The sequence below is a fragment of the Rhinoraja longicauda genome, chromosome 11, assembly GCF_053455715.1.
Source record: "Rhinoraja longicauda isolate Sanriku21f chromosome 11, sRhiLon1.1, whole genome shotgun sequence".
NCBI classification, from domain to species: Eukaryota; Metazoa; Chordata; class Chondrichthyes; order Rajiformes; family Arhynchobatidae; genus Rhinoraja; species Rhinoraja longicauda.
The window spans coordinates 6,752,331-6,768,199 of NC_135963.1; the positions used below are offsets into that span (position 1 = coordinate 6,752,331).

At 46.0% G+C, this 15,869-nt stretch overlaps 1 protein-coding gene across 1 annotated transcript in view; it reads right to left on the reverse strand.

The window, feature by feature from the left end:
* Window positions 1-1,090: 1,090 nt before the first annotated feature.
* LOC144598022 (calcium-activated chloride channel regulator 1-like) overlaps window positions 1,091-15,869 on the reverse strand; it is a 29,818-nt gene continuing 15,039 nt past the window's right edge. The window contains exons 9-14 of the mRNA XM_078407895.1: window positions 14,395-14,501; window positions 14,083-14,304; window positions 10,703-10,964; window positions 9,643-9,810; window positions 4,677-4,904; window positions 1,091-2,048 (exon numbers count right to left, since the gene is read on the reverse strand). Coding sequence (XP_078264021.1) covers window positions 1,666-2,048; window positions 4,677-4,904; window positions 9,643-9,810; window positions 10,703-10,964; window positions 14,083-14,304; window positions 14,395-14,501 — 1,370 coding nt within the window. The 3' untranslated portion in view covers window positions 1,091-1,665. The remainder of the gene's footprint in view (window positions 2,049-4,676; window positions 4,905-9,642; window positions 9,811-10,702; window positions 10,965-14,082; window positions 14,305-14,394; window positions 14,502-15,869) is intronic.

The following is a 15,869-nucleotide window of genomic DNA, read 5'->3' on the forward strand; positions in this document are numbered from 1 at the left end:
CATCTTCTCGCCTTTCGCTGCTCAACTTTCCTGTCCACCTACACCATTCATCTTGAATCTCATCGGTACATCTTGTTAATTTAAGTGGTTGCATTGATCCTGAGTTATTGCAATAAGTGGTGACAAAGATGGAACATTTAATGCGCAATTCCCCAGTACCTGATGTTTCTGTGTATCTGAAAACAAAAGACACAAAGTGTTGGAAGAACTCAGCAGGTCTGGCAGCATCTTTGGAGGGCATAGAGAAAGAGTCAGGATCCTTCTTCAGACTAACTGTAGTAGGGGGAGAGTAAGAGATGGCATAGTGGTGGGGCAGGACAAAGTCTGACAAGTTTAGTTTACGCTACTTTAGTTTAATTTCATTTCATTTCATTTAGTTTAGTTTAGAGATAGACAATAGACAATAGACAATAGGTGCAGGAGTAGGCCATTCAGCCCTTCGAGCCAGCACCGCCATTCAATGCGATCATGGCTGTTCACTCTCAATCAGTACCCCGTTCCTGCCTTCTCCCCATACCCCCCCATCGTCCACGTCGAGCAGTAATGACTCGTGTACTAGTTCTATCCTACACACTCGGGGCAATTTACAAAGCCCAAATAACCTGCGAACGTCTTTGGGATGTGGGAAGAAACCAGAGCACCCGGAGAAAACCCAGGCAGTCACAGGGAGAACGTGCAAACTGCACCCAGAGAACTCCCGAGGTCAGGATTGAACCTGGGTCTCCGGCGCTGTGAGGCAACAACTCTACTGTTATGCCACTGTGTTTTGTCCAATTTCTATAATCAGAATTTGGCAACCAAAACAGTATTGTTATACTATTGAGTATTATACTGAGAATACTATTGAGTTTAACCTAAAGGAAACGTAGTTCTGCTATAGAATTCCTCTAAATGAAATGATCTGTTACGGTGGAGATCCACTACAAAAAATTAACTTGGTTTTAAGTGCTCTCGTTATAAACGGAAAGTGAAACAGCCATTCTGGAAAATATTTTTATTGGTGCAGGGCTAAATCAAAACCATTCAATGATACGAATTCCATGTCAGTTAAAAAGAAACGCACAACATTCTTCAAAAGCAATGGATCTAGACTTAGATTGGAGAGATATAATGTTTGAGCATTAGGATTCTTCCAAGTTTATCATTGTGGTTTCACCAGCCAAAACCATGCAATCTTGAGTTTAGTTTTGAGTTTGAGTTTAGTTTATTGTCACATGTACCGAGGTACAGTGAAAAGCTTTTGTTCATCTTCCCACCCATCCTAAGAGGATAAGGGGTAAATTTCCAAAGGATTTCTCCCGGTTGTTGGGGAAGGACCATAAAAAGCCTCAGAAAAGCTCGGGACAATTCCTTTAATTTTCACCACCACCCACACCCATAATAAATCAGGGCAAAGTAAATGCTTGGATTAATAACATAATTACTTGCTTTCTCTCTGTATACGAAATGTATACTGCAGATGCTTGTTTAAACCGAAGGTAGACACAAAACGCCGGAGTAACTCAGTGGGTCAGGCAGCATCACTGGAGAAAAGGAATAGGTGAGCCCCCATGGCTCTCAGTCTGAAGAAGGGTCTCGACCCAAAACGCCACCTATTCCTTCTCTCCAGCGATGCTGTCTGACCCACTGAATTACTCCAGCTTTTTGTGTCTATCCTCTCTCTGTCTACTCCTGCGTCTCATACGGAATCCTCCCTTTCAATTTGTACCAAAAGATCAGTAATCCAACAACCAAGCAAACGAGAAGCAACACTATTACTGTGATCAAAATAGCCTTTGTTATGTGATCGTTTAAGATAGGCAGAGGCTTAACGGAAGAAACCATGGCAACATTGGACATCTCGGAAGACTGATTCTTCTCATCATAAGCACGGATGGCGAAGTAGAGTGTTGTTCCGTTCTCCAGTTCTGTATTTTCAGGGACAATTATAACCATTTCCTTGGAGCCAAATGGCTGTGGTTTCAAGTTCGTCAAGTTAACCAGTTCAGCTCCGGAGAAACTACGTGGCAGCAGTAATTTGTCGCTCATTTTCATCTCGTAGTAGGATGCTGAGAAAGATAAGAAACACATGAATGCATTGACTTATGGCTGAAAACAATATTTTGATGATCAAAGGTACAAGATCAAGAGAACGGATTGGGTTCCACGATGGCGCAGCGGTAGAGCTGCTGCCTTACAGTACCAGAGACCCAGGTTCAATCCCGACTACAGGTGCTGTCTGTACGGAGTTTGTACGTTTTCCCTGTGACCTTGGGGGTTTTCTCCAGGTGCTCTGGTTTCCCTCAACACTCCAAAGATGTACAGGTTTTAGGTTAATTGGCTTTGGTAGAGATTGTAAATTGTCCTGAGTGTTAGAGAGGGCGAGCATACGGGATGAACGCTGGTCGGTGGGGATTCGGTGGGCCAAATGGTCTGTCTCCGTGCTGCATCTGGAAAGCCTAAAATGAATGTTCGAATGCAAATGAAACCTTTTTTGCTATTTTATAGCAAATTACTAGTTGAGACATCATCTTCAGTGCAGTAATAATGAGGAACTGCAGATGCTGGTTTACTAAAGAAAGACACAAAATGCTGGAATAACTTAGGAGGCCGGGATGCTCTTCAAAACATTTTACATTTTGACATCCCCACTGTGAGATCCCTTTGAAGTATGCCCACTTTGAAGTTCTCCTCCTGCCTTTCTGAGACCCTCTCTCATTGCTCCCCTTCTGTGATTGCCAGCCATGCTCTGTCCTCCCCTCCTCTCTTCCAACTTTCTTTCTCCACCCCCCCCCCCCCCCCCCGCCACCTTCACCTTCAATCAGTCTGAAGAAAGGTCCCGACCCAAAACGTCACTTATCCATGTTCTCCAGAGATGCTGCCTGACCTGCTGAGTTACTCCAGCACTTTGTATCTGTCTTCAGTACTGTGTCCAATTTAGGATATCAACCTTTCGACATGGAAATGGATTGAGTGGTGTTTGAATGAAAATGCTGGAAAGAGTACCAAGCAGATTTATGAGAATGCTGCCAGTATTCGAGGGCCTGAGCTGTCGGGAGAGGTTGTGCAGCCTAGGGGCAAATATGCTGAGGGGTGGTACTGCAGGGGTGTATAAAATCATGAGGGGAATAGACAGGGTGAATGCACAGAATGGTTTACCCTGAGTAGGGGAATCAAAAGCCAGAGGACATAGGTTAAGGTGGGAGGGAAAATATTTAATAGGAACTTAAGGGGCAACTTTTCTAACTCAGGGGTGGTGGGGATATGGAACGAGCTGCCAGAGGACCTAGTTGTGCCAGATACTATAACAGCATTGAAAAGACACTTGGGACAGGTACATGGATAGGAAAGGTTTGGAGGGATATGGGCTAAACACGGGCAAATAGGACTATCTCAGATAGGTAGAAAGCAGACTGTTGGGTTGCATCACAGCTTGGTTTGGGAATGGGACATTGAAAGATAAATTTCTGAATAATCTGAACTATGGTGATGCAGTCTGATTATCAACAATGATCACTGTGGAGTCTTGAATTGTATTCATTATGTGTAACATTATCTAGCATGCCTGTATGTAAAACGCACAGGTCTGTCTACAGTAGAAGCCTATCTGAACTGATCTCATCTGCCTGCACATGGTCCATATTCCTGCACTTCCATATGTCTATCCAAAAGCCACTTCGACGCCACTATGGTATCTGCCTGTATCACCCATGGAAGTGCATCCCAGGCCCCCAGCCACTCTCTGTGTAAAAAACTTGCCCCGCAGACCTCCATTACACTTTCCCCCTCTCACCCTATAGCTATGCCCATTGGTGTAGCTCGCTTCCACACAAGGATAAAGGTTCCGGAAGTCTACCTTATCTATGCTTCTCATAATTTTATACACTTCCATCAAGTCTCCCCTCAACCTCCGATGTTCCAGAGGCATGGACTCAGTGGGTCAAAGAGTCTTGTTCCATGCTGTATGATTCGACAAGTAATTCTCTAAAACACCAGGCTTTCCTTGCCTTCATTGCGACATGTTCCTTCTTCCTGGCCAATTTACTTCCATTGTGTCACACCTCAACTGGCCAGCAGGATTCCTTGACTGTTTGTGCAGGGAGGAACTGCAGATGCTGGTTTACACCACACAAAGTGCTGGAGTAACTCAGCGGGTCAGGCAGCATCTCTGGGGAGAAGGAATAGGTGATGTTTCTGGTCAAGACCCTTCAGACCCAATCTAAAGAAGGGTCTCGACCCGAAACATCATCTATTCCTTCAAGTTCATAAGTTCGTAAGTGATAGGAGCAGAATTGGGCCATTTGGCCCATCAAGTCTCTCTTTGGAGAATTACTTGTCGGATCATACAGCCTCCATGGCCTTCTGTGGCAATGAATTCCACAGATTCACCACCCTCTGACTAAAGAAATTCCTCCTCATCTCCTTCCTGAAATTCCTCCTCATCTCCACCCTTTTAATCTAAGGCTATGGCCTCTGGTCCTAGACTCTCCCACTAGTGGAAACATCCTCTCCGCATCCACTCTATCCAGACCTTTCATTATTCAGTAAGTTTCAATGAGGTGCCCCCTCTGTAGAGATGCTGCCTGAGCCGCTGAGTTACTGCAGCATTTTGTGTCTGTCTTCCACAACTATATGATCGCTTCATTGCTGGAAAGAAAAATTCTCTGTAAGCCCCATATAAATGCGGGACCATTTACCTGTTCCGTGATCCATATCTGCTCCTGGTGCAGTCCATTCCAGCTGAATCTTATCTTCAAGTACTCCCGCTTGAAGGTCTGTGATTTTACACGGTGGAAAGTTGACAGTGGGAGTGCCCGCGGGAATTGAAATCGATCCTCCAGATTTGACCCTGCTGAAGTTTCCGACCTGTGCCACGAGATCGTCTTCACTGACTGGAAGTCTTGGCGGATTTGCATGAACATTGCCTGTGTGGAATGAAAGACATATATCTCCAGGATCCAGAATACATTGAACATGAATATGGAAAGAGGCAGGAACATAGAAACATAGAATATAGGTGCAGAAAGAGGCCATTTGGCCCTTCGAGTCAGCACCGCCATTCATTGTGATCATGGCTGATCACCCACAATCAGTAACCCGTGCCTGCCTTCTCCCCATATCCCTTGATTCCGCTAGCCCCCCGAGCTCTATCTAACTCTCTTTTAAAAACTTCCACTGAGGTCCTGAGTGCCTCCTGTTGGGGAATAGCAGGCACAATGGATCTATTCTGACATTTTCTCCCTGATTCCCTTTGTCACGAGTGTTGGAGGTGTGCATGAGAAACAGTGAAGCCACTCAAAAGAGCCAGCAGCACATCCTGACCATCAGCCAGAGGCATGCGCACAATATCAATGTTCCCTGATGGTGGCGTTGCAGGTGGATAGGGTGGTAAAGAAGGCTATTGGTACATTGATCATCCTGTAACGTGGTGACCACACCATACTCCAATCATCATGAAAACATCTGTTTTTCAAGGAAATTAACCTGCCATCCTTTCGTCTGGACTATCAGATAATCTATTAATGCTTTGACGTACGTTAAATCACATTTTTCCATTGGATGTTTCACATGAGATATAGTCACATATAGTTTCCAGCTGGTCGAGCTGCTGCCTCACAGCGCCAGAGACCCGGATTCGTTCCTGACCTCGGGTGCTGTCTGTGTAGAATGTGCACTTCTCCCTGTGACCACATGGATTTCTCCCATGTGCTCCAGTTTCCAAAGACGTGCAGGTTTGTAGGTTAATTGGCCTCTGTAAAATTAACCCTAGTGTGTAGAGTGTGGATGAGAAAGTGGGATAACATAGACCTAGTGATTGATGGTCGGTGTGGTCTCGATGGGCCGAAGGGTCTGTTTCCCTGCTGTATATCTAAAACTAAAACCTAAAACTGAACCTGGTAAGTTTTAGAGAACGTGGGAGACAAGGTTTCAGCAAATTGAAAGGGTGTGTGGGAAGCTAAACATTATTCTTCTTGCACTGAACGTTACTTATGTTATTCCGTTTATCATGCATCTGTACACTGTGAATGGCTCGATTGTAATCATGTATTGTCTTTCCGCTGACTGGTTAGCAAGCACCAAAAGCTTTTCACTGTGCCTCGGTACATGTGACAATAAACTAAACTAAACTAAACTATGGGGAGTACAGGAATCGGTGAGTAGACTCCTGGAGTATAGAAGGAATGAGTGGGGACCTCATTGAAACTTACCAAATAGTGAAAGACTTGGATAGAGTGGATGTGGAGAGGATGTTTCCACCAGTGGGAGAGTCTAGGACCAGAGGTCACAGCCTCAGAATAAAAAGATGTTCCTTTAGGAAGGAGAGGAGGAGGAATTTCTTTAGTCAGAGGGTGGTGAATCTGTGGAATTCATTGCAACAGAAGGCTGTGGAGGCCGTCAGTGGCTTATTTGAAGCCAGAGACAGATAGATTCTTGATTAGTACGGGTATCAGGGGTTATGGGGAGAAGGCAGGAGAAGGGCTTGGTTCGCATTTCCCCATCCGCTCACTGAGACCCTTCTTAGTTTTTTAGTTTAGTTTAGAGTTACAGCGCGGAAACAGGCCCTTTGGCCCACCAAATCCGCGCCAACCAGCGATCCGTGCACACTAACACTAGCCTACACTAGGAAACCAAAGATCTCGGAGAAAACTCACCTAATTTGAGGAAGGACATTCTTGCTATTGAGGGAGTGCAGCGTAGGTTCATAAGGTTAATTCCCGGGATGGCGGGACTGTCATATGATGAAGAATGGGGCGACTGGACTTATATTCACTGGAATTTAGAAGGATGAGAGGGGACCTTATAGAAACATATAAAATGATTAAGGTGATTGGACAAGTTAGATGCAGGAAACATGTTCCCGACGGTGGGGGAGTCCAGAACCAGGAGCCACAGTTTAAGAATAAGGGGTAGGCCATTTAGAACTGAGATGAGGACAAACTTTTTCACCCAGAGATTTGTGAATTTGTGGAATTCTCTGCCTCAGGAGGCAGTGGAGGCCGATTCACTGGATGCATTCAAAAGAGAGAGAGATAGAGCTCTTAGGGCTAGCGGAACCAAGAGATATGGGGAGAAGGCAGGAACGGGGTACTGACAGTGGATGATCAGCCATGATCACATTGAATGGCGGTGCTGGCTCGAAGGTACCGAATGGCCTACTCCTACACCTATTGTCTATGTATCTACTGTAAGTATTTATGTAGATCACAGGGAGAATGTACAAACTCCGTACAGACAGCACCCGTAATCAGGATCGAACCCGGGACTCTGGCGCTGTAAGGCAGCTATTTTATCGCTGCGCCACATGCGGCCATTTTCTTACGTGAAATTCTAGACTTTGCATTGTGCTTTATAGCAGAGTTCCACAAGCCCAGAAATAAATGAGTGGTTGACATGTCCACTCAGTACGCCCCTGTTTTCAGTATTAGCCCCTGGCAAACGAAAATTCATCAGCAATGAGTCATAGAGATATACAATCAGAAACAGGAATGTCAGCAAACATTGTCCATGTGAGATCTTCCAGCAATCTGTAGTCCGCCAAGGGCTACGAGATCTCCCGGTTGCAATGTTCGGTCTGCTGAGGCCTACGGGACCTCCCGGTTGCCAACCAATTCAACTCCCCTTCCCATCCCCATACCACCACGTCCGCACCGACCAGCAATCCCCACACATCAACACCATCCTGCACACACTAAGGACAATTTTACATTTATACCAAGCCAATTGACCTATAAAACCTGTGCATCTTTGGAGTGTGAGAGGAAACCAAAGATCTCGGAGAAAAACCACCTCATTTGAGGAAGGACATTCTTGCTATTGAGGGAGCGCAGCCTAGGTTCACGAAATTAATTTCCGGGATGGCGGGACTGTCACATGATGAAAGAATGGGGTGACTGGGCTTGTATTCACTGGAATTTAGAAGGATGAGAGGATATCTTATAGAAACACTAGACCAAGTGGACCCGTTGGACCCAAACCTCTTCTGCATTGGTGTAGTACCCCCTCCCCCACACCTCCCCCCTCCACGCCTCCCCCTCTCCCCCCCTCCCCGCCTCCCCCTCCGCCCTCCCCCTCCCCCATCCCCCCACCACTCTCCCTTCCCCCCTCCCCGCCTCCCCTTACCCCCTCCCTCCACCCTCCTCCCTTCCCCCTCCACCCCTCCCTCCCCTCCTCCCTCCCCTCCTCCCTCCCCCCATCACACCCTCCCCCTTCCCCTCCCCCCCACTCCATCCCCTCAACCACCCTTATCCTCCCCCTTATCCTCCCCCTCCCTCCACCCCCTCCCTCCCTCTCCCCTCCTCCCTCCCCCCCCCTCCCCCTCCCTCCCTAGGAGATAGATTTAAGCTTTAAAATGTGAGTAACTTTAAAAATATAACACCGATTTCAATGAAACTTCATCCATTAGCACCAAAGGGACAACGGTGAGTAAGGTGGGCCTAAAATTGTAGTGCTATCGTGTGCCGTTTTGGCTATAGTTCAGGAACAAACAAACAAACAAACAAGAGTTTTAGTATATAGATATAAAATTATTAAGGGATTGGACACGTTAGAATAGCTGCTATGAACCGGTCCTGCTGAGCCGGATGGGCACAACGCATAGATCAACTTGCACTTTACCCTGTCTAAAAACTGTTACAATTGTTTCGTTTCGTTGGGTTGCTGTTAATTACTTAAATTATTGCATCGTATGGGAGGCGCATTCCCAATCTCGTTGTACCCCTGGGTACAATGACAATAAAGATATATTGTATTGTATTGTATTGTATTGTAGAGGCAGGAAACATTTTCCTGATGTTGGGGCAGTCCAGAACCAGGGGCCACAGTTTAAGAATAAGGGGTAGGCCATTTAGAACTGAGATGAGGAAAAACTTTTTCACCCAGAGAATGGTGAATTTGTGGAATTCTCTGCCTCAGGAAGCGGTGGAAGCTGATTCACTGGATGCATAGAAAGAGAGTTTGATAGAGCTCTTAGGGCTAGCAGAATCAAGGGATATGGGGAGAAGGCAGGAACAGGGTACTGATAGTGAATGATCAGCCATGATCACATTGAATGGCGGTGCTGGCTCAAAGGGCCAAATGGCCTACTCCTGCACCTATTGTCTACGTATTTATGTATTTATGTAGGTCACAGGGAGAACGTACAAACTCCATACAGACAGCACCCGTAATCAGGATCGAACCCAGGTCCCTGGCACTGTAAGGCGGTAACTCTACCGCTGTGCCACCATGCCACCCTGTAAGTTTGTTCCAAAACAAACTTGTCGTTCAATGGCTCAGAATGGCTAGGGTGGCATGGTGGCGAAGCGGTAGAGTGCTGCCTTCCAGCGCCAGAGACCCGGGTTCAATCCTGACGGCAGGTGCTGTCTGTACGGAGTTTGTACGTTCTCCCCATGACTTGCATGGGTTTTCGCCGAGATCTTCAGTTTCTTTCCACACTCCAAAGATGTACAGGTTTATAGATTAATTGGCTTGGTATAATTATAAATTGTCCCCAGTGTGTGTAATGCTAACGTTAGTGTGTGGGGATCGCTTGTTGGCACGGACTCGGTGGGCCGAAGGCCCTGTTTCCGCGCTGTATCTCTAAACTAAACAAAACTAGACATCACAAATCACTGCAAAGATATATTTTCATTGTCTTCATTTGCATTGGCAAATATTTATTACCATCAATGGTGATTCCCGATGTGTATATGGCATTCCCTCCTCTCTTGCTCATCAGCTTTGAGGGCCCTTCAATTCCCTCCACGCGCACCTTGAAGCTGTACCTTCCTTGTCCGGTAATGTTCAGGAAATACTTGGAGTAAACCCCATCATTCCTGCGAGTATCAGCCCCTGAAAGCAAGTAAAGGCAAACAATGTATAGGAAGGAACTGCAGGTGCTGGTTTACAACGAACATAGACACAAAATGCTGGAGTAACTCAGTGGGTCAGGCAGAATCTCTGGAGACAAGGAATAGGTGACGTTTCGGGTTGAGACCCTTCATCAGAACGAGTCATGGACGGGGAAAAGAGAAGTATGGGAAGCTGCAGAACAAAGCAGAGGCTGCATCGATGACACAGGGCAGGTGGAGCTCACAATGGTCCATTGATGGCTGGGGCTGAGGTGACAACGAAGGAACACAAAACGGTGAAATTAGCAATTAGAAAATACCCTTACCTGCCTAAATGTTTGTTAAATGTAGCAATACTACCCGCCTCAACTACCTCAACTACCTGGTGTAGGAAAATAACTGCAGATGCTGGTACACATCAAAGGTATTTATTCACAAAATACCAGAGTAACTCAGCAGGTCAGGCAGCATCTCAGGAGAGAAGGAATGGGTGACGTTTCGGGTCGAGACCCTTCTTCAGACCGGAGGGCACGTTGTTCCATATGCCCATCACCGTTTGTGTCAAAAAGTTACCCCTCAGGTTCCTGTTAAATCTTCCCCGTCTCATCTTAAACCTCTGGTTTGGATTGCATCAGGAATAAATATTTCTCCTGGCAGGAACAAATAGAAGAGGTTCTTTACCCACTCAGTGAGAGGGAAAGATAGATCAGTCAAGATTGAATGGTGGAGTAGACTTGATGGGCCGAATGGCCTAATTCTGCTGCTAGAGCTTATGAACAGTCCGCTCTTTGTCAATGGCTCACTCCCAGATTTTCACCTTACAGTCACAGCACTGTTAACAATTCACGCAAACTCCAATTTTTATTTCTCAGAGACGTTTTCATGCAACCTACCTAAGCCATTATCGAAAAGTTCTTGTTCATCTGGGTCGCCATTGGGAAGTTCAGCAATGACTATCACCTTCACATTTAAGACGGGTAAAAATCCCTGAGAGACTTCCACGTAAATAACCAAGGGGCTGTTGGGATCCTTCCTGCTGACCCTCGCGTTAACGGTAATGGGGGCAACGTTCTCATCCACCGCTCGAGATGTCACGGTCATCGTAACCTGCTGCTTCTGTCCGGAATTCATGATGCTGTAAACCCAGTTTCCTTCCTGGGAGATAAATGGTCAGGGTTAATCCAAGGCCAATGACATCAAAACAGGCAAGATCCACTTTATCACCTTCCCCAAGGCCAACATTGCACCATGGTGGGCTCCACCTTTCCTTCATCATCATTGCTGGCTTCATAAGTGATAGGAGCAGAATTAGGCCATTTAGCCCATCAAGTCTACTCCACCATCCAATCATGGCTGATCTATCTTTCCCTCTTCACTCCATTCTCCTGCCTTCTCCCCATAACCTCCGACACCTGTACTAATCTAGAATCTAACTATCTCTGCCTGAAAAATATCAATTGATGGCCTCCATCACCTTCTGTAGCTTCGATTTGTTCTTTTGCATAGTTTTGTACCATTTCATATCTCTCTTTTGCATATCTTTATCTATATATCTCTAGTTTCCCTTTCCCCTGACTCTCAGTCTGAAGAAGGGTCTCGACCCAAAACATCACCCATTCCTTTTCTCCAGAGATACTGCCTGTCCTGCTGAATTACTCCAGCATTTTGTCTCTATCTTCGGTGTAGACCAACATCTACAGTTCCTTTGATATCTAAATGATATTTAAAGTCAGCAATGCTTAACACATGGGATTAATTGTTATATAGGTGCAAGGGACCCTTGGGAAAGTGGTGGTGAGCCTTTTCCTTGAACTATCAGTGCTATTAAGAAGCTCCCTCTACCCAGTTATGTTGAAAACTCAAAGATCTTGAAGCCAGTAGTGAAGAAGAAATTGTCTTAAAGGTTCAAATTGACATAGGGATAACTTAAAGATGAAGGAATTCCAACGCATCCGATATATAAAGTCATAGACACAGAATCGTATAGCATGGAAACAAGCCCTTCGGCCCAACTTGTCCATGCCAACCAAAATGCCCCATCATTTGCCTCATCCCATTTACTGAATAGGTCAATAATAGGCAGCCCACATTGTAAAGTTGGGACCTGTCACATAGGAGTTTGATAAGAAAATAACTGCAGATGCTGGTACAAATCGATTTATTCACAAAATGCTGGAGTAACTCAGCAGGTCAGGCAGCATCTCGGGAGAGAAGGAATGGGTGATGTTTTGGGTCGAGACCCTTCTTCAGACTGATGTCGGGGGTGGGACAAAGGAAGGATATAGGTGGAGACAGGAAGATAGAGGGAGATCTGGGAAGGAGGAGGGGAAGGGAGGGACAGAGGAGCTATCTGAAGTTGGAGAAGTCGACGTTCATACCACCGGGCCGCAAACTGCCCAGGCGAAATATGAGGTGCTGCTCCTCCAATTTCCGGCGGGCCTCACTATGGCACTGGAGGAGGCCCATGACAGAGAGGTCAGACTGGGAATGGGAGGGGGAGTTAAAGTGCTGGGCCACCGGGAGATCAGTTGCGTTAATGCGGACCGAGCGCAGGTGTTCAGCGAAGCGATCGCCAAGCCTGCGCGTGGTTTCGCCGATATAAATAAGTTGACATCTAGAGCAGCGGATGCAATAGATGAGGTTGGAGGAGGTGCAGGTGAACCTCTGTCTCACCTGGAAAGACTGTTTGGGTCCTTTGATGGAGTTGAGGGGGGAGGTAAAGGGACAGGTGTTGCATCTCGTGCGGTTGCAAAGGAAAGTGCCCGGGGTTAGGGTGGTTTGGGTAGGAAGGGACGAGTGGACCAGGGAGTTGCGGAGGGAACGGTCTCTGCGGAACGCAGAGAGGGGAGGGGATGGGAAGATATGGCCAGTGGTGGGGTCCTGTTGTAGGTGACGGAAATGTTGGTGGATGATATGTTGGATCCGCTGGCTGGTGGGGTGGAAGGCGAGAACGAGGGGGATCCTGTCCTTGTTGCGAGTGGGGGGAGGGGGAGCAAGAGCGGAGCTGCGGGATGTAGAAGAGACCCTAGTGAGAGCCTCATCTATAATGGAGATGGGGAAGCCCCGTTTTCTGAAAAACGAGGACATCGTTGATTTTAATTTATTGTCACATGCACAGAGGTACAGTGAAAAGCTTTTGTTACGTGCTAACCAGTCAGCGGAACGACAATACACGATTACAATCGAGCCATCCACAGTGTACAGATGCATGATAAAGGGAATAGCGTGAATAACCTAACGTGCAAGATAAAGCCAGTAAAGTCTGATCAAATATAGAGATAGTCCAAGGGTCACCAATGAGGTAGATTGCAGCTCAGGACTGTTCTCCGGTTGTGGTAGGATGGTTCAGATGTCTGATAATAGCTGGGAAGAAACTGTCGCTGATTCTGAAGAAGGGTCTCGACCCGAAACGTCACCCTTTCCCTCTCTCCTAGATGCTGCCTTTTTCAGTCAGAGAGTTGTGAATCTGTGGAATTCTCTGCCTCAGAAGGCAGTGGAGGCCAATTCTCTGAATGCATTCAAGAGAGAGCTCGATAGAGCTCTTAAAGATAGCGGAGTCAGGGGATATGGGGAGAAGGCAGGAACGGGGTACTGATTGAGAATGAACAGCCATGATCACATTGAATGGCGGTGCTGGCTCGAAGGGTCGAATGGCCTCCTCCTGCACCCATTGTCTATTGTCCATTGCCTGACCTCCTGAGTTACTCCAGCATTTTGTGATACTTTCGTCCCTGATTCAGAGGATGAATAGCAGTAAATAGACATTACATGGTCAATGCAGCCTGAAAGGAATGGGTGTGAATAATGAATAATTCATTGCAATGTTCGTAGAAGAAAAAATACAAACTACCAGAAAAAGGAATCAGCTCCATCAAGGCCTGGATAGAGTGGATGTGGGGAGGGTGTTTCCACTAGTGGGAGAGCCTAGCACCATAGCCTCAGAATTAAAGGATGTTCCTTTAGGAAGGAGACGAGGAGAAATTTCTTTAGTCAGAGGGTGGTGAATCGGTGGAATTCATTGCCACAGAAGGCTGTTGTGGCCAAGTCAATGGATTTTTTTTAAGGCAGAGATAGATAGATTCTTGATTAGTACGGGTGTCAGGGGTTATGGGGAGAAGGCAGGAGAATGGGGTTAGGAGGGAGAGATAGATCAGCCATGATTGAATGGTGGAGTAGACTTGATGGGCCAACTGGCCTGATTCTGCTCCTATCACTTATGAACTTATCTGTGGAGAGACATCCAAAGTGATGTTTCAGGTGCGTTCGAACATACCTCTGCAGTGCCTGGAATCTGGAGTCGTGCTGTGCGTGTTGCGTTCTCGGATTGGAAGTCAGCCTGAGTGTAGATCTTCCCACTCGGGGCACGTAGGATAACATCCGGTGGAATATCCCCCCAAGTGACCACAAAATATGTGTTGTTTCCAATGGTTTTGTCAATAGAAACGATACCACTAAACCAACCACCTTGATCGATACTCCTTCCTAAACTTTCAAGCTGTGAATCAAGGAAACAGACTGATATTGTATTGTAAAACACTTTGTAAAGTGGGAATGAATGTTAAATAATTCTCCAACGCAATCAAACCTGGATTGCCTGTTGGCTAAGGTCGCCATTTTCTGATACTAGTCCGGTGAAAGCATCAATGAGTCCATTCGTGTCTACTTTATCAGTGGCTGCTAGCTGTAGACCATCTATTAAATGAAATGTAAAATAATCCTTAACTCACATATTATCCATGGTCAATGTCCATTAAGAACTGAATTTTTAAAAAAATAGGCCTTACAAATACCTGTAATGTGAGATCCGCCCTTTGAAAAAGTCAAAATAAAACTACTAAGTGGATTGAACTTGGTTGCAACACTGGTGGTGATAATGGATTGTTCTGCTCAATACTCTGCTGTGGGTAAAGCAAGACTTTTGCGGTGAGTTTGCTTTAGGTAGATTAGTTATCGCAACAAAGACATAGATTTGGAAGGAATGGGCCATTTTATGGCTGGCTGGATGGATGGATGTGACCAGGGATGTGACCAAGGATTATTCGGTGACCCTCAATAATCATTGATACAGGTGAAAGACTTGGAGGAGGGGCCAGAGTGTAAAGTCCACAAGTTAGGCAATGGTGTGCAAATGGGAGGGGAAGGGGCATGTTGCAGAGAAGATATTTGGAGTCCACCACAGAATATAAATGGGTTGAGTAAGTGGGGAAAATGCTTGGCAAAAGACCAAAGCCAGATAATTATCTGCATGGAGAAAGATTGGAAATTAACCAAGTAGAGACGGAATGAGATGTTTTCGTGCACGAATCACAAATATTTAGCAGGGAGGTGCAGCAAGTAGCTGCAAAGATAATTGGCACGTTGCCAAAGGGCCGGGGTTTTGAAGTAGGAAAGTGTTGTACGAGTTTGTACCGTCTACTGCTGGGCCCACATCTGTGCACGGTTTTGGTCCTTTTATTTAATAAAGGGTATACTGGAATGGGGGGCAGTCTGAAAGAGATTCAATAGACAATAGACAACTCTCTGACTGAAAAAGTTTTTTCTCATCTCAGTTCTAAATGGCCTACCGCTTATTCTTAAACTGTGGCCCCTTGTTCTGGACTCCCCCAACATTGGGAACATGTTTCATGCCTCTAACGTGTCCAACCCCTTAATAATCTTATACGTTTCGATAAGATCTCCTCTCATCCTTCTAAATTCCAGTGTATACAAGCCTAGTCGCTCCAGTCTTTCAACATATGCCAGTCCCGCCATTCCGGGAATTAACCTAGTAAACCTACGCTGCACGCCCTCAATAGCAAGAATATCCTTCCTCAAATTCACAACGTTAATTCAACGGGATGAGAGGGTCGTCCCATCAAAAGCGGCAAAAGAAAATATATCTGTTATCTTTGGAATTTCAAAGACTGAGAAGTGATCTGATTGAAACATGGAAGATCTTGAGGGAGTACAAACAGGTAGAAGCCAAGAAGTTACCACCAGGAGGAGAATCTTGATTGGGAGAATATAATAACGGGATTGGGGATAGGCACTTAAAAATGATCTACATGGGTACCTCTTCTC